This window comes from Mesoplodon mirus, assembly GCF_964341445.2.
Source record: "Mesoplodon mirus genome assembly, chromosome: 4".
Taxonomy (NCBI): Eukaryota; Metazoa; Chordata; class Mammalia; order Artiodactyla; family Ziphiidae; genus Mesoplodon; species Mesoplodon mirus.
In genome coordinates this window covers 108,205,763-108,225,323 of record NC_138979.1, presented here as the reverse complement: position 1 = coordinate 108,225,323, position 19,561 = coordinate 108,205,763, and the positions used below count along the sequence as shown (strand labels likewise).

The following is a 19,561-nucleotide window of genomic DNA, read 5'->3' as shown; positions in this document are numbered from 1 at the left end:
GAAAAGCCTTGAGTGGTGCCAGGTGGCTTAGTACCCAAAAATGAAGGAGAAAGGAATTCAGTCTTTTACTAGGGAGACAGTATTTGAAATTTGGAAAAATTTACTCTTCCAAAGATTAAGCCTTGACAGAGGAACAAAGTAAGTAAATTAGAACTCTGAAATCTCTCACGTGCAGACCATTAGTTTGATGTGAAACAGCAAAAACTAGTATTATCTTTGGGTCCCTTTGTCCATCACCACCAGCAACAGGTCGTTCCAAGAACAGACTTAAAAACGCTGATCCTGGGCTTCCCTGGTGGCACAGTGGTTGAGAGTCCACCTGCTGATGCAGGGGACACAGGTTCATGCCCCGGTCTGGGAAGATCCCACATGCCGTGGAGTGGTTGGGCCCGTGAGCCATGGCCGCTGAGCCTGCGCGTCCGGAGCCTGTGCTCCGCAACGGGAGAGGCCACAACAGTGAGAGGCCCGCGTACCGCAAAAAAAAAAAAAAATACAAAAAAAGTGCTGATCCAAGAGAGTCAAGACAGTCTGTTTTATTCAAAAATAGGTCTTATAGTTGTGATCCTGCCAGGCATCATTCCGAATCTAGGCTACTTGTGAACATTAGGTGGTCAGCTTGAGTGCCCTCGTGAACAGATAGGAACATTATTTCAGCATCAGAGCAATTCAGTTTTCCCTAGAGTCTTGTGGTCTCGGGAAAAACTCTGAAAATTAGATGGACATCCCAAGGCCACTGTTGAAACAGACAGGCTGAAGTCTAGATCTATATATAGAAGGCTGAGTGAGAATCTGACCAGTCACTGAGGAAGAAGGACATCATGGGATTTTTTTTTTTTTTAATTCCTCCATCAGGCCATCTTGCTATTCTTACATGACCTGCCTGGTTTAGAGACCAGGTTTAGCAATTGATACCTCAGAAAGTGATCATCCTTTTCATGAATTGCAGACTTTTAGTACCCAGTATTCCTTTACCACTTGTTTAACATTCACTTGTGGGGTACAGGTGGGAGTGGCTGGAGGTGGGAGGGGGTGAAGAAATTTGGAGACAGAAATCCTCAGTTTACTCAGAAGAGGTCAACAGGGAAGTCTTACTACCTATGAATAGGACATTTCACCTTTTGACGTGGGGATTGAGTGCCCTAATGCTTTTGTCTGACTCTATTGGCATGACTTTCCAAAAGCCCCTTCAACTCCTGCCTCAGTTTACGCCTCTGTACAGAAGAATGGAGAATAACTGACTTACAAGGATGTTAGGAAACTAATTATTGTTGGTAAATACTCTTATAACTAGTGCCATATAAGTGGTGATTACTATTAAATAGTTATCACTGTCACCTCTGCCTACAGCCAACCATATCTCTAACATTTCTTTTATTTTTCAAACTTCCCCTTTTCAATGTTAATAAAATATTTGGCAGCTATGTATATCACGTAAACGCATTAGGGCATAAAAGCTAACATTTTCTTTTAATTTTAACAATGTGCACACTATTGGGAAAGAATATTGAAAGAAAGACAATGTGTAAGTAGATTTCACACCACATTAGAGTTGTCCAATTTCTCATGTTTAAAATTTTTCTGCATGACTAGAGCCAGGAAGAAATACATGCCAGCATAATTATATGAACAGTTGAAATTTAAACATATTGAAAAGGAGAAGGGAACATGTCCACCCATTTTTTTTTTCTTCATAACAATCCCAAAGATGAGTAATTTCTTTTCATAGAGTCAAGCTGAAGGCACAAAGCTTTAGCATTCAAAGGAGGGAGGAGGGTGGGGGGGGAGAAGCTTTTTTAAGTACTGTGCAAATCAATACACAAAAAAATCTCAAGATGATAGTTTAATTAAAGTGTGCACAAGGCAATTCATCAGCCTCTTCCCTGGGTGTACTAGCCTCTAGAATTTGCCTTCTGCTTTCTGATCCCTGATGGTTTTAACTCGAAGGCATTTAAAGTATCTTTCAACCGGCACCTTTCCACTTAGCTTACATTCCTTGTTTTTCTTTATAAACAAGAAATTGTACTGGCTTTGTGATGTTTGTTATGCTTCATGCTTTTTCATCTCCTGTATGAGCTTTGCCTACCATGAAATGCTGTCACGCAGTGAAATTTACCTGAGAGCTAAAGGGAGAAAAAAAATCTTCCAAGTATATTTGGTTACAAGTTCAGAGCCAGCTAAATCACTGGCAATTTTATGCTACTGGTTATTTCAATTTAAATGTTTGTAAAAGTACATATAAAAATAAAATAACCACTCCCACAGACATCAAAATGAAAAATCTGCTTGGATTAGAATATACCGTAAGTTGCTTTAAACTACCATGTGGGAATGTTAATAGTATTCATTTCCTATTACGTAATGTTCTAGGGATACCTTGGCAGGGACATAAAGCTGCTGAACTCTTGACTCCTTAATAGTTTGACTCCCATTGTAATTGCTTTGTTCATTGGCTGCCCTGGGTCTTCATAATCGGTTAGAGTCCAAGGTCACAGATCCAATATGGTAGTGGCTCCCACTCTTAGCTGGTTGTTAAGTCTTTAATGGTAGCTTTGTTTCAGTATCACCTTTTTTTTCAGATCCAGAAACTCTTCTTTTTATTAAAAAATTCAGGTAAGTGCCCTATAATGTTTTTGTTCAACCTCCCCTCCCCTTCACATACAGTAGTTTTCAAGTCAAAAGCCACCCAGTAACAAATGTAACCCAAAGCCAAATCCAAAGAGAATTTTTTTTGAAGACTTCTTGAGATTCCTTAAATGTTTGATTTTTTAAAAAATTATATATACCCATTTGGGTGGACTATAAATAATTTAATTTAAGAAATTTTATTTAAAACATGATGTAAGAATCTCAATTCTTAGTGTATTAACAAATTCGTTTTTCATGAACACAATAACATAATAATAATCAGGAAGAGGGAGAGCTTAAATTTTCTTAAAACCGAGGTCATAATGGCAGTATGAAATTACATAGAAAAGAAAGGAAGCAAACTATATGATCAAGATTTTTCCTTTTATGTCTTTTTTTTCTTTCTGAGATAATTAAATCATTGACATGAAAGGATTTTGGAGGCACGATGTGGTGGATTAGAAACGGTTCTGGACCTGGGGACTTGGTTTATTCAACTTTGGGCCTTGCCTCCAACTTGTTGGGTGGCTCTGGAAACTCATTTTCCCTCTCTGGACCTCAATTTTTTTATTTTTATTTTCGTAAAATGAAAGCTTTAGCTTAGAATATTTATAAGGATTTTCCATTTATAGTTTATTTATTTCATTTAAATTATTCAATAGTTAGCTCAATTTAGCACTTTATTAGCAACTGTCCAAAGTTGACAGGAATATTATTTTAAATTCCCCATTACCTCTAAATAAAGTATCAGTATCGCTAAGCAGTTTTACTGCTGATATAAAGCCCTTCAGGAGTAACTTTTGATACAAACACTAAATAATGTATGCATTTACATACGTTACATCATGTATGTATTTTTTCAATAACAGTCAAGTAAGCACCTTCTGTGACCAGGCACTATGGCAGGCACCCAGATCTTGGAGAGCATATAGACCACAGTTTCTGCCCTCAAGGAGAAGGACATGGATTTTTTCAATGGAGCAAACTTTTCTTCAGTTAGTTTTGCAGTTCCTGTAAAGCTGATGGTAACCAACTGTGTCTCCATTCCTGGGCACAGGCTTGCCACAGAGTGAGTCCAATTGAATCCTGGTAGGCATGTGTTCCTGGGAGCCATGTGAGAGATTTATTATAAAAGTTGTCTCTACTGTAATTATGATTTCATTGACTGTGTTTGATACTATTTAATGCTTCCTTTTTTTTTTTTTTTTTTTTTTTTTTGCGGTATGCGGGCCTCTCACTGTTGTGGCCTCTCCTGTTGCAGAGCACAGGCTCCGGACACACAGGCTCAGCGGCCATGGCTCACGGGCCCAGCCGCTCCACGGCATGTGGGATCTTCCCGGACCGGGACACGAACCCGTGTTCCCTGCATCGGCAGGAGGACTCTCAACCACTGCGCCACCAGGGAAGCCCTAATGCTTCCCTTTAAATAAAGATTTAAGAGTCACAAAATAATATATTCTCATAATGTCTCAGCTTGTCATATTATTCCATTTTATTACAAATGCCCAGTTTTCTAAAGAAATTGTAAAACTTTCATGTATTATTCCAAATATAGTCAGGACTGGATGGATAACAAGGATGATTCATTTACTGCATCCAAGGGGAAAAGATAGTTGTTTCAGAAAATTGTCAAACTCATTGAAAAGTAGGTTTGTTTGGGATTCTAGGGTTTATCTATATTAGTGGTACCCAATAAGAAGATTTGGCAAGGGATATGCTTATTTGGGAAAGAATTCTTGATAGAGGTGAACTCTGGTGTAGCAACACGTCAATATAAACGGGGAAGCCAGGAAACAGACCTTTAGTAAATAAGAAGGTCCTTCAGTGCAAAGTTGTCTTAAGAGACTAGAGAGCTTTAAAAGCAAAGTGTGACTTCTGTGGGGAGCATGTCAGGCAGGGGAAGGGAGAAGACTTGTTGATTAAATTGTGCTTTGAGGTCAGATGTGATGGTGGGGGACAATACATATGTTCCACAGATTTAAAAATTCAAATAGCATAGTTTTAGCTCCCCAGAGATTCCAAGTTTATTCCCCCCTTGCTATGTAGTCAGGAACTGACAAAAGAGATAATTAGTTCCCCAAATCTCAATATCTAGAGTCAGTTTAGATAACCTTGACAAATGAAGGTGACTGTTTAGGTGAGGAAATCATCTGATCTGATCATCTCAATAACTCTACATTCAATGCCGTTTTGAGAAACTCTAACTCTGACCCCATGTTTGAGTTCTCTTGCCCTTCTAAATAGGAGTGTCTACTTCGCAAGAAGGGATTTAAGAAACAGCTTATCCAATGATCAAAATAAGGCAATGTGCATAGCCTCTACATAAAAGCTAAGTGAGATATACTTTCCATAAGATGGTATTTCATTTTTTTCTAGTGCTGCCCATTAAAAATGTATAAATCCCTATGAAAGTGACAAGCCAAAAGTGTATGAATGGTGACTTTTGGAGTACATCACTTTAGAGCAGTGCTCATTCACAGCAAAAGGTCCCCGCTCTTCACAGCCAGATCAACAACACACCATTGGGAAGATTTTGTTTTGTTGCTGACCTGCCAGGGAGCAGGATGCCAAGGAATCTCACAAAGAGAAGAAACTCATGATGTAACTCCACACTCTTACAAGACTTTTAACCTTCACAGCTATGGAAAACTGTGGGATGTCTTTTGAAGTCGATACTTTGATGGCATTAAAAAGTTTACCCCTGGGCTTCCCTGGTGGCTCAGTGGTTGAGAGTCCGGCTGCCGATGCGGGGGACACGGGTTCATGCCCTGGTCCGGGAAGATCCCACATGTCGCGGAGCAGCTGGGCCCGTCAGCCATGGCCGCTGAGCCTGCGCGTCCGGAGCCTGTGCTCCGCGATGGGAGAGGCCACAACAGTGAGAGGCCCGCGTACGGCAAAAAAAAAATAATAATAAAATTAAAAAAGTTTACCCCTTTACCGTTCTACTGAAACATGGAAGAAGAAAGATATACTTCGTTACTTTGTCTACTATTCCCATTTTATGAAGAAACGTGTGCTTTAAATAGATGTCAAACTTTTTAAACTCTAGTTGGTCTTTCCTATTGGAAATTTTAAACTATGGGTTGAAATCGTGTTCTCTATAGCTTGCCTTAGGGAGCTCCTCTATGACCATAGATGGAGTCGTCCTTTACAGGGTCCCCTCTAAATAACAGTAATCAGTGTGGACTTGCCCCTAAATCCCTAAGCACCTCCCACACCCTCTGTCACCAAGGCCTCCTCTCTCTTTCTGGACAAGCTGGTCTGCTCCAGGGCCTTCAATAACATCTGTACCCTCAGACCTAACTTCTCCCCCCTTGCGCGGTCCCACAGTGTTTCCTGTTATTCTGACCTTGCCTTCCCCACAGGGCTCATCTCTATTTTATGCTATCTATTGTGAAAACAAGATCATCTTCCCAGAGAAAGCATCAGGCCCCACTCAAATCTGCTGTCATTGTGGAAAGAATCCCCAAGTCCTTGCTCCCCAAGGCACAGAGCCCACAGTTGTTGTAGCTTCTTTTTCTATTCACACTCCGTGCTGAATTAGTCACCAAATCCTGCCACATTTTTTTTTTTAACAATAGAGGTAAAATCAGTCTCTTTTTCTTCATTTTAATAGCTAAATCTCTGATTCAGGTTCTGTTTAAGTCACCCAGAGTCTACTGTCACTGGTCTCTCTCCCTCTCTTCTCATCAATTCAAAATACAATGGTTAAAATCGTTTTCATCTCACTTGCTTTGACTAGATTTTTTCTTTTTCAGTTCACAGGCTTAGAATCATAAAATAATAGAATTTTAAAGATAGAAAGGACCTAAAAAATCACCCAGTCCCCATTCTTTTATGGATGAGGGAATAGGTAGTGAGGAAGGCAAAACTGCCCAAGATCATACGAATTGTCGTCTGAGCTGGAATTAGACCCAGGCTGCTGACGAACGTGAGTTCCCTTTAGCAGTCCACATTGCATCATCCTCTGTGTGAACACTGAACCTTCCGTTCCTCCATAATCCTGTGGACTGGGGTGTCTGTCTTTCTCACTGTACTTCACACACTTACAAATTTCTTTTACTCTAGTCAGGGAGAGCTGGTTTCCTCCTAAACTCTTTTACTCAATTTCCCCACTTTCATGGACTCACATATTATTTCTATCCAACTACTACAACACTTCCTTCCTCTGATTCAAAACTAACTTCAAATCTAATCTCCTCTAAGAAATGGCATGCTAGTGGTCACCCTCTCACCGAAATACTCAGCATTTGTGTAAATTTTCTTCCTCTGCCTTCTCTCTAGCTTATTTGAATTCAATTCAACAAGAAGTTACCAGCACCTACTAGAAGCTAAGCAAAGTGGATAATCCCTTTGTCACTTAAAAGGCAGGGGAAAAACAAACAAACAAACAAACATACACCAATCCAGAAATCATTTCAAACCCTCCACTAGTTTGGAAACATAGCTGAAGATCAGGGCTCTCATTCGCAAAACACAGCCTAATTTTGTTCTGTTGTGATGCCTAGAAGAATCGTTTTCTCTTGGATCCATCTCGGTCTATTCACAAGTGTTGCTATTAGGCTATGGAAGGGTTTCTAGGAAGGTCTAGCAATGGAAATCCTCATTATTTTTCCTTTGTTAATGATTACTGGTGTTATTGGAAAAATCATATCATCTTCACAAACTGCCAATTTTCTCAAGAAATTTCACCCCTTGTCCTCAGAACAGATATAACACATTATAATACACTGCAAGTTGCTGCCCACTATTGCTTCATAAAATTGTGTCATTAGAAGCATTCTTTAAAATTAGTGAACTATTGCCTGGGGCTGGAAATATTTTTATTGTATAAAGATTTTCTGTTGTAATGGAATTGGACTTATTCATAATATTTAAAATTCTGAATTTGTTTAGTCGCCAACTTGACAGTAAAAGGGCAGGCATTATTTATTTAGGGTGTGGGATAGGCAAGCTTTTCTTCTGAGACCAAATTATTGGCAATTCTTTAATTAATCTAGTAGAAGATGAATTGAGACCGCAGGATATTAGTTCCTGCTGATACTCTAAAAACGTGACACTGTTACATCGTAACTAATGCTCAAATCCCCAGGGACACAGCATCCTGAAAATGTTACCTTAAATGAGAGAGTACTCATTACTATGATGGAACCAAAGTATGGATTTGACTTATCTGCAGAGCTTTTGAAACTGGGGCATTTTTTCGTCTGTGGGTTACGGCCCCATTTCTAGAAAAATCTATCTGAGCCTAATGTAACCTAGCAAATCTTTCAAATGAAAGAGTCTTGTGGGAAGCAAGTTGTCATTTTCTGACATATTATTTAGGGCTCAGCTCGGGTTTCATTCTTTCTTCTTTCCCCACTTAAACCCCCTGCTCATTCTCCACAAGCGCCATTTTCTAATTAAGGCAAATGAAATTTGTAATGTGTAGAAGGGAGACGTGGCCCCCCCTTGTGAGCCAGCCTCGCTCTTCCCTGCACACCATTAAAAAATAGAATCCAGGGGTGGTTGTTTTTTTAATTGGTATCACTTTGTCTTTAGTGCAAAACACATGGCAATAATTTAGTGAACTTCAGTATTTCTCTTGTGGCAAATTGATAGCATAATTTTATTATGAGTGGAACAATGACTTCTGGAAGCAGGAGAGATTCTCCCAGAACTACACATAACTCGGTTGACTAAACGTAATGCTTGGAGAAGGTAATGAAAACAGAGCTGAGGCTCAGCAAGGGTTAGGAGATTTCAGTTTCTTGCTCCTGTCAAAAGGCTCCTCAGTAAATCATACCTGAAGCTTATTTAATGTCAGAAGCCAGTAAGCTGATAAAGTACCTTGGGGTGCTCACTTCAGAAAAGGCACACTGAGTCATGTGATCTCTGGTCCCTGGACCCGATGGGGTCATATAATCTGTCTATGGATTTTAATAAGTAACCTATTAATGTTCTCTTTGGTGCTAATTATTTTACACTTCACTTGTTTCCTGTTTACTGACATTGCTTTAGCAATTTCACTCTGAAAAAATTACGAGGAAAGGGAATCCGGATGACTTTTACTATTCTATTCCACAGGGGTTTTCTACTTTTCTCTTTAACATTCTTCTTCTACAGCAGCCGAGGCCACCAAACACAAACACAAAACACTGAATCCATGGGAACATTGTAGGATAACAGGAAACCTGCATATTTCGTAAAGCAAAGAGCCACACTAAGTCACACAGGTCCAAGACTATCAGTATTTAGTAACTCATAGCTAAGAAGGTATTTGGAGTTTACCCTATGGAACTTGGCTTCAGGTAACACAGGAGATCAACCAGCTGTGACCAAATTCCATTGTGCTACTTTCTACACAACTTTATGAAGAAGAAATTTGCTCATGGGCACTCAAAAATACCTATGCATCCTTTCAACTGCAAAAACAAAACTGAGAATCAGATCCACAATTAAAAAAAAAAAGACCACTCTGCCCAAATGAAATCCTTGTGCATTTCACTGCATACTTTACTTTGAGTATTCTCACCCATCAGACTACTGGAATCAGAGTCCCCTCTTTTGAAGAGGGTACTTTTCTGAATTTTAGAAAACATAGTGCAGAGACAAAGAAAGCTCCCATGTGTTTCATAATTTTTAAGTGAAATGATATTTAAAATCTAGGTTTAAAATACCTGAAAGTTTAACCTTGAAATTACCAAAATTATCAGCCGGGTGAAAGTATGCTAATATCTGTGACCATCTCTGTGAAGGAGATCTATCAATTTTGATTGATAGATCAATCAATAATGAAAAAAGGAATCCTCTGGCCATCCTTCTTATGGTATAGGCTTAATCAAGAATGACTGGGTCCTTCCTCAAGAATTGAGCTGAAACCATTAAGCCAAGATTATTGATGAGATTTTTCACTTGTGGGTCTTTGAGGCAGATTTGAATCCAGATCTTTGGGGATTAATCCACTGCCCCACCACTCCCTTAGTAATCACTGCTAAAGTTTTTGTTTATCTAAAGTCTTTAAGGAAGTTTGGAACTCAAGAGGTCAACATTAAACAGCCTGAAACCTCAGCTCGCAGGGACTTATCTAAAAGATAAGCTGTATCTAGAGACAGAGGGGAAATCTCATATCTCTCAATGTTTACCTTGCAAGGGAAAAAGAGAAAGAACTCTGATGTGTTCCAACCTGAGTACAGAATTAACAATTCTGACCAGGACAGGGAGTTAGTGCAAATCTATCTTGAATGATCAGTCAGCAATAATGATTCTGATTCATGCACAAAAGACATGCAAACAAAAAACCCAGAAACAAGGTTTTCTATTATGATTACAATAAAACAATGAAGCAGGAAAAAGATGTGAAGAAAGTAAAATTTAAAAAAAAGAAAAACTGTATGTATTTTCCTACCAGATTGCAAATGATTTTACAGATAAAAAATAATTTTCCTTGTTTCTAGAGAATAGAGGAAATAGTTCTGAAAGTCATGAATTGGATAGAATTTCTGGGATAAGCACTGGGAGGTGTCACCTAGTCGATGTTCATTCTCTAATATTTGAAAAATCCAACACAATGAAAACAACAGTAGCAACAAAAAAACAAGTCTTTTGTTTTAGACTCGAGATCAAGCGGTTAATGGGACCTACATTTATTCATTAATGGAGCAAATTCTCAACTAAGTAATTTTTGGCAGGCTGCTCTCTAGTGAATGAATGCATGAATGAATGAGTGAAGTGAATTAGGACATGGCCTAAAGATGATTCATAAAATACTTATTTCTCTGAGAGTGAGTTTTTAGAATACATTTTAAAAACACTCTATCCTGTGGGTAATGGAAGAAACGAGGAAAAATATTTACTGGAAATGGCAGCAACGTGGTAAAAAGGACTGAGAACTCAGAACAAAGTCACAGCCACCAAGACTCTCATTTTTAAAGGTAAAAAACTTTAGGGAAAGTAAACAACTTGGTATTGGTATATTCTGATCTATCTTTTTAACCTTCCTTTTAATAGCTTCTAATTTAAAGTTTCTGTTTCAACTTTGCATTTACAAGCCCCTTTCTATTTTCTGCATTCTAGAAACAAGTTAGAGGCTAATGGGAAGATTCCTTTCTATTAATTTTTTTAATACAGCTTTATTGATCTGTGACTGGGGTTAGGAACATTTACTGAATCAGCAGCTATAATTCTGTAACATTTTCAATGAATTGTCTTCATTTTTTTCCTACTTAAAAATAAGTACATAGCAAGTCAATATCATCCTACTTTAAAAACATGCAACTCACTGAAATATAGACTTTTATTTCTGTGTCACTCTGAGAAACCATGTCAATCATGCCAACTGAGATGGATAAAGGACTTATTTGAACAAACTTTTGTCTTTCTTCCAAATACTGCTATAATGAAGTATACAAGTAGGTAGAGCCTTGTGCCTAACCCAGGACTTGTCTGCGGAGTTTATTGTCTTTATCGATGAAAGAGAGGGGACTAATTCTGAAAACCTTCAAATATCAAAAATAGTCTACATTTTTGGCTGAAATCCCCCCCCCCCCCCATATTTAGAGACTTTTGAAAACGGTTAAGGTTCAGCATGAGAAATTTTATCTTCAAAAAAGTTCGCATTTAAGTATTTTCTTTAAGGGACATTTTTTGGAACTGTTTCAGAAACTTGTTGCATTCCTTTTTTGTTGTTTTGTGTTTTCTCTGTAGCACTGTACTTTCCTCTAAACGAGGAACTCTTTTTCTCCCCTTATTGGCATTCCAACCCAGCAAAGAAATATGCATCCTGAGATAATGCTGCCAGCTTGCTATGAAAACCATATTTCATTCTTTCTTTGCAGAGCAAAAGGGAAAAGCACAAAGGAGCTGGTATAATTGAATGTAAAGGATTGCAGCAAACCTCCCCTTTGAGTCCCCTCGCTGGCATCCCCTTCCTTTATTTCCCCCTCCACTCCTTTTGTTTACCACTTTTAAAAGGCTCTTGCTGAGTCTGAGCCACTTGCCCAAATTTGGACTGAATCTCAATTTCTGGAAATGGTACTCCCATCTCTACAAGAGAGAAGGTGTCTAGAAATGCTGGTGTGACATGGCAATGGATCGGAGGCACAGCTGCCTAGGTACAATAGATGTCTTCAATTTTCAGATCAGTGTGGGAATGTCAGGAATCTGCTACAGAAAGTAACCCAGGCAAATACTGTAATAGTCCCTCTGATTCAAAATTGGCATGCTATGGGTTGATGCCCTGGTCACCCCCAGTTCCATTTGCTGTAGACAGAGCAAAATGAAATCCATTTAAATTTCCAGGCAATCCCTCTGGTTAAACATTAATCACGTGTATTTTTCTTTTCCCGTCTTTTAATCTCTCTTACCACCTCCCTTTGGTTTTCTTCTCAGAAACAACTGCAGGTTCCCAAGGAATGATAATACGACCATGGAGACAGAGTGAGTGGAAGCTAGGTAGAGCTGGAAAGAGACTGGAAACCCTACTGCTGACACAAACTCAGCTCTTTCACCCCAGGAGCGACTGTCAGGAAGAAAACGCTCTGGTTTTAGCAAAAGACCTCATGAGGCTTTTTGGCACTGCCTCTCTGGCATCTCTGCCTCCTTCCCTGGTCACTGATTTCTCTGGCATAGGAGGCCATGTGAAAGAGAAGCATTTCACCTCAAGCTCACCAACGTGGAATGCAAAAGCACGCTTTTTTGCCTCCCTTTCCTCAGCATCGGCAGTTTCAGCACATTAAATGCTGACAATGGATCTAGCACCTGGCAAATCTGACTTGAGATTCAAATGGATTTTTTTTCAGAAACATAGATGTTACTTGGAAATAATCAGTGAAGACGGCAGCTCCGTGTTTAACAAATGGCTGTGGTGGAAACTGCTGAGCAGAGAGAGGCTGTTTGGTCCAGCCAGCTCATTCCCTTAGGTTTATCTCAACTCCAGCTCGTTGGTCTATCACTCTCTCCTTCAATCCTTCTTCTCTTGAGATAAAAGTGTCCAGCTGTCTCTGTGCCTCATTTAGATTTCCTGCACCACTGGCCAATCATTCCATATGTTTACTACAAAGTTATTTTCCTCGATTCCCAGCTTACTCGTGATGTCCTAATATTACAACGTATTTCTGGTGTCTGCTCTCCTTGTGGGGAGTGACAAGATACATACCTTTGAAAATGACTTGTCTTTGCTGTAAAGAAGTGCAACCTCTTTTACCACTGACCCAGCCTCCTACTCATTTAATTAGGCTTCAAATTGGGCTTGGGGATTCACTGACAGAGGGTCTGACATTGACCCTGTCTTCAAACCCACCTAGAACACTATTATTGCCCTTTTAAGTGTAAGCGGCAAAGAAAAGCATCTGGGTACCCACATCTCTCTGGACTGATGGATTCCTGAGGAAAATGATTGCTTTCCTGAGGCTATCACTCTGTTCCTGTCCGTATTTTAATCAAGGCTGGGAAGGTCTTCTAACAAAACTGCCTTTTATTTTCAGAGTACTCTTAACTTATACGTTTGCACACACAAATTCTTTTGTCTCCTCATCTTTCCATATCGCACGTAAGAAAACCAAGTCACCTGGGTAGTTAATGAGCTTTCCTAAAGGGAAAAACTGATTCCCAAGATAACTTTCCTGGCACAGTGGTTGCTGTTGTTGTTTTTTGGCCATGCTGATATCTTAGTTCCCCAACCAGGGATCGAACCTGGGCCCCCTGCAGTGAAAGCGCAGAGTCCTAACCACTGGACTGCCAGGGAATTCCCCCTGGCACAGTTCTTCAGTCCGAATTGAGCAAGCTCTTATCTAGTCTAGAAAAATTCGTCCACATGGTCAAACTGAAATAGGTAAAACAAAACTGTCGCTTCCCATGAGGAAGTTCCACAAAGTGGATGTCTGATTATTAAAAGCTGTTGTAGCAAGAAAGATTGTTTTAAGACCATTGATGGAAAGGTGGGGCAAGCAGGATGAAGATATTTTATATCTTCAGTTTGAGAGGCCGTACAAGGACACTGAAATCTATTACACAAAGGAACTCTCTGAGCTACCTTCAAGTGGAAAGTTCTTCGAAATTTCAGTTTCATGCATTTTTACGCGGGCCCTGGAGACAGCCTCCTATCAAGAAAGTTAAGTCCTTTATTCCTAGTATACCTGTTTTCTGTCAGTAAGTCACCCTATGGACTTTGCTTGTTGGTATATAGATAAGGATACAGTTACTGCAGTGACATGAGTTTTTAGAAGTACGGTATTTCTTCCTTTTAAAATTAAACCTGGAAATAGGAACTTAAAAGTTAATATTATAATTCTTATATAGCATTGAGGAAAGTTACATGAGAACATGGAAATGTTATGATTTTTCTCATAGTATTTTTAGCTTAAGGAGTTTTAATCGTCAAAGTTGACTTTACTATATTTCAATGATTACTATTGTCAAAGATGTATGAATGCATCCCAACAAATTATTCAAGCAAGAACTTCCTCATTAAAGAAATAATTTTCAAAAACATCTTTTGTCAATGAATGCGTGTAAGCACGCCTCCTGAGGAAATACCAGACATTAATACCCAAGACTTTCCTTCAAAACGTCTAACCTTCACAGCTATTTGAAGCCACTTACCTCCTAGGGTTCCCTAATCTTACCTCCCTGGCATCAAAGAACTACAAAAAAAAAAAAGGATCATCTAAGAAACTACAAAAGTCTAGCTTTGTTTAATATAGAAGCTATGCACAGTGAGTTGTCTGCTCTCAAATTTTATCGCCCCTTAAATATAGGTCTATTTCCTCCTGAAAGAAATCTCTGTTCCAGTTTGTAAGCGATTTAATGATGTCTTCATTGATATCATTGTATGAAATCATCATAATTCTCTCTCATTTTTACAATTATGTACTTTTAACTATTTTAACAACAGACAGCATCTATGGTGCGTGCCAGCACTATGCTGAGTACTTAGCATGCAGTATTTCTCTGAAATGTTACAACTATATAAGATATAAATGACTATTGTCCCCATTTTACAGATGAGGAAAGGAAGGCTTAAAAGGGTTAAGTAATTTGCTGAAGGTCAAACATCTGACGAATGGTGGAACCAGGATTTTTAGCCTCCCAGGGTCTGGTTCCGGAGCCTAAGTGCTCACCTACCACGCTTTATTACCCTCCAAGATTTAATCAATATTCAGTCAAAGTACATCATGTTTGCTTCTCTATGGTTAGGAGGTTATTCAGGGTGAGGATATTCATTTCCTTGCTTTTCTTCTCTCCTAATGCACACACTTTGATGATTTCACAGCTGATGTGACTCTCCCCCAACTGAACAGCTTAGAAAGCCAGTCTCACTACTTGTGATTACCTTTGGCGGCGAAGTGCATACACTGAAGATCTGGTTATCATCATTTTTTTAAAAAGTCTTAATTACGTTATTGATTATTTATGGACTTCTGAGGGCTAATTGTAGGAAAAAATGACTTAGTGTCATAGAATCCACTCTTTTCCTGAAATCACATTTTGATTTGGTGGTATCATCACTTTTTGCACACTCCCTACTGTAAATACATGGGAAAAGCCCATTAAGATTATTTCTAACACTGGCTGCTAAGATAAAACAATCTTTAATTCCCTTAATTATCTCCTAAACTTCCTTTTTGCTTATTTGTTCTGAAATTACTGACTGATCTTAACAGGTCTGTTTTTATTGCTTATTGCTCTCATCAAGTGCATGAAGCCATGTTCTATTGCTTATTACTACAGAGGTTATTTTACAGCAATACTTAACTACCCTGACCTTGCTTGGCTTTTTTATTTTAAGAGGTAAGTGAGAAGCAGAACTGAAACAGCAAGTCTTCCATGATTTTCTGATATGGATGCTTTCTATACTATTCTAATTCTTTGAGTACGGACATCACAGCACACAAGTCTAAAGTCCTGGCCTCAATCAGAGAAATGGGTATCATTTCCTAGCAGAGCTGACTAAATGATGTTTAGGAACTGCTCTCTGAGCCCTGCTTTTTTTTTTTTTTTTTTTTTTTTTTTTTTTTTTTTTGCTGCTAGCTCTCAGGGCCTGGAGAAATAGTTTTTAGCCTACTCTTCTCATCTCTTTTAGTTATCACTTGGCACTTAAGAACAGTGATTATGAAGCCTTTTAAAATTAGTCTGGATAGTTTTCTCTGTTTTGAAGATGATACCATCAAGACATCGGTCAGTTTCAGAATATACTGCACAGTAGCTGGTATTCTCTTTTAAATATCTTTTTGAAATCCACCAAAATTCAGTCTCTGTGTGAAATTCCTGGTAGTCTTTTAGAAGTATTTTCTGTGTTATCCTCATGAGTCACACCTTATTATCAAAGTTACGGTAGCTGTTAACTAAGAATCGGACCTAAGGGCAGGATTAGAGGGTTTTCCAGAAGGAACTGTGAAAATTAGGGAGATGGAATTATTTTGTAAAGGCGTAGGTGTCAACATTGATGCCATATTATGGAAAGTATGCGGTGTGATAGACCGTCACATCCTAACCCTTGGCATCCTGCGGCAAACACGGCTCAAATAATAGAGAAGCAAGAAACCTAAGCTATCACACCGACAGAACTCCTCCTCCATGCCCTGGGGCTCAATGGAATTCAGAAAATAAGGGTGCTCTCTCCAAGTTCCAAGCAGGTGTCTAATTGTGAGAAACGCTCATCTTTAGATACCACTGTAGCATCTTCACTCTTCAAGTGTAATGACTACATCAAAAAGTACAGGTAGTGGATGATAGGGAACAGCACTTTCAAAAAGAGCAAGATCAAATGTCAAAGTCAAATATCAATGTAGAAATATTTCATTTTTCCCAAGACTCCCATCACAACCACCCTCAACTTGCCGCAAATTTATAAAAATTATGATTTTAAAGCAACATTCACTGCATCAAGGACCATTGTATGTAATGGAGCTCAGTTTGACAATCAGTATCATATAAAATAACATGCAGGGCAAATAAGTCTTCTACCATCAACAAAGAATGTATTTATTTTATTGTTTTAGACTACTGATAGCTTGTGCTAGGAACATAAATGAGAATATATATACGTTGACATATGTGTATCTACTCTATGAGGCTCATATCAATGTATAATCACATACACATCCCTGTCTGGAGATTACAGCCTTTATTCCAAGTTTTTGGTCTAAAGGGTATCTTTAAATGTACATAGTTCCAATCTTTAGAAGAAAATTAAAGTGAATTCAAGTCTGTATTGTCTATCCTTTCTTTCTGCCTTTCTTTTCAGGTTAGCAGTTTATTTCTGCATTAATCACCCTGACAGAAGCAAGGCAACTCAATTTTCTGCTTCTGTAGGTAGGCACATCACTTTCTGTACAGCACTAGGCATGAAAAGGGCTGCAGCTAAGCTTTGGTTACTGGTGTAATTGAAATGCTATCCACACTATAGGGTGCATTAAAGTCAGATAACGGCAGTTCCTGTGGCCAATTTAAGTAGCTTGACTTCCCTGGGAAAAAAAAAATTGCCTGACAGATAAGGCAGACAAACTGGCTAATTCTCCAAGCATGTCTCTCATTGTGATCCTAGAAAAATGAGAAAAAAATGAATCACAGAACCACAAAATCAATTGACCCTCGGGTAGCTCATCAGGCAGCCAGCCTGATAAACCTAAAAGCTTTGTTAATGTCTGCCTGCCTGTATCCCACAGATAGAGCACTTTGTAAATGAACCTGCTTTGATAAATATATTAAGGAAAGCTGTGAATAAAGGCAGAGACTTCTCATTTGTAAATACAACCTCTGCTACATGGAATTAGAATGATAAAATGGAGTTCCATGTAATTAAGTTTGTATAAGGCCTGAAATCCGTGCAAATACTTTCCCTGAATTTTGAAAGAGAACTGTCAGTTCAATTAATCTGAACATCACCCCAAGAATGTACCGAACAAAATTAAGCTGCTGATAAAACCTGGGCCAGTATTTTGATAAGTAATTCCTATATCATTTCTTGGCCACTGTGATCATTTTATTTAATCCTCTGCCCCTCCTTTTCCTCAGTTACCCTCTAAGCCACATACAAAGCATGATGGCCCACGCACCTCCACGGGGGTAATCGGCCAAATGGCAAAGCTAAAAATGGGGAAATCTTTTTTTTTTTTACCCTGTGTTCAAAAAAAAATTAGGCTAAATAAAATTCTCCTAGGAGATGCTAAAGGGCCTGCATCTTCATCAGCCTAGAAAGCCTAGATTAAAGAAACCTTCCGAGAACTGATAACTCCACATGAGGACTGCACCAAAATACCCAGAGTGACTATTTTCAACGGGAATGACCTGAACTGAATTTGCTCTGTTCAATTCGAGAATTTTAAAGCATCAGCGATGGGGAAAGTGAGGCAGAGAGGAAGAGCGAGAGAAGAGAAAAGAAAAGAAAGAGGCAGAGAGAAAGAGAAGAGGGATACATCTCACCAAAACCATTTACCTAGTTACCTCTTCCCCTCCCTGTGCACTACGTTCACACGTCAAGGTAGAAACACAGAAGTTATCCTCCTCAATTTCATTTGTTTCAGAAACAAAAAAAGAAGACAATGATTGAGAAATCTTACTTTAGCCATGGGAGAAAGACATTGATTTTGGGGTCACTCACCAGTTGTTTACTTGGAGAATTGTAAGTCCTGTGTCTTGAGCTAACTGTTTCTTCTGCTCTTCGGAAGGGTACGGATGCTAATGAAAAAACAAATGTTTTGAAAGATGTATCAGAAGTTAAGAAAGAGTCACTTACGTCTAAGAATGAAACCACCGTTTGTGATTTCTTTAGTCTATGGCTTGATTTTCCTAATCACAGCTTTTTAATCACGTGTGGGGAAAAATGTGGGCAGAGACAAGAATCCAAAAACCTGCTTGTGCAGCCCCGGTCCTGCCCCACTGTGGAGGCCAGCAGCACAAAGCATGGCAGCATTGCAGGTATTCAGTTTCTTCAATCAGTCAGGGACACACAGCACTTTGGCGATGGGTCAGAATTTTGGTTGGCTACAATCACTTCAGTTACACTAAGGGAACTACTTGAGGGCCCATTTTACTTCACTTCTTGGAAAACCTCTGGGCAGCCCGTCTCCTATATTATCTTTGTGAGATGGCTCAATATAATCATTATTTCCTAGTTAATCTAAGATTATTGTTAGTCAGTTTGGAAAGTAAGATCGTCCATAATCACAACTATTCTTGGAAGCCATGGCTACCACTTCAGTTACAGCAGAGTTTACTGACAGTTGTTTATGTTGACTCCTTTAAGGGACAGTGGAAGATTCTTTCATTTTTACTGGCTGCTGCTCTGGGTTAAGAGGGTCGCACGAAGTGACCACCCATCACAAGGAATCAATTATGTGCAATACAGATATTGTACATTTTACCCTAAAGTGTGGCAATAAGAGAATGAAGCCATAGGTTTCGGTGTTTTTTAATTCTCTACTTCCCATCACAACTCACCAACATTTATAACAAACCATCCTCCCATCAGCAAACCACTTTCCTCTCTCATTCTGAAATCAAAGATTGTTACTGTAGAATTGTACATTTACTTTGAGACACTGTGCCGGCATGTACATAATTATAAAACATGTCTGTTAAATAGGTCTCTGCTCTAAATTCACTGGTTTTCTTAAACAGAAAAGTAAACTTTTATACAGCATGTCAAAGTCGTTCCTAAACTAGAAAGCCTTTAGTCATAAATATTTCCCATCAACGTTATTAAAGGCTGACATTAGGAACAACAAAGTATTCCATTCAGAGCTTTCTAATCATTCCAGTGTTTGAGAGGGTGAATGTTTTTCAATCATCTAAGATTTTATTCTTCAGGTATTTCATCTTCTATAATAGCATACATTATCCAAAACGTGTGCAATTACTTATTAGCAAACCCAAATGCCATTAGGTTAAACAAAACCCCCTGTATTGCAAAAGGGGTTAACTAGATTTGTATTAATATAGAAGCCAGGCTTTTAAT

The 19,561-nt window shown here is 38.9% G+C and overlaps 1 protein-coding gene across 5 annotated transcripts in view; it reads right to left on the bottom strand.

Annotated features, from left to right (window-relative positions):
- The window catches only part of MEIS2 (Meis homeobox 2), a 202,538-nt gene that overhangs the window by 41,247 nt on the left and 141,730 nt on the right, over positions 1 to 19,561 (bottom strand). For all 5 annotated transcript variants that reach the window (XM_082618422.1, XM_082618420.1, XM_082618423.1 and 2 more), the window contains one exon: positions 18,206 to 18,282. In XM_082618422.1, coding sequence (XP_082474548.1) covers positions 18,206 to 18,282 — 77 coding nt within the window. The remainder of the gene's footprint in view (positions 1 to 18,205; positions 18,283 to 19,561) is intronic.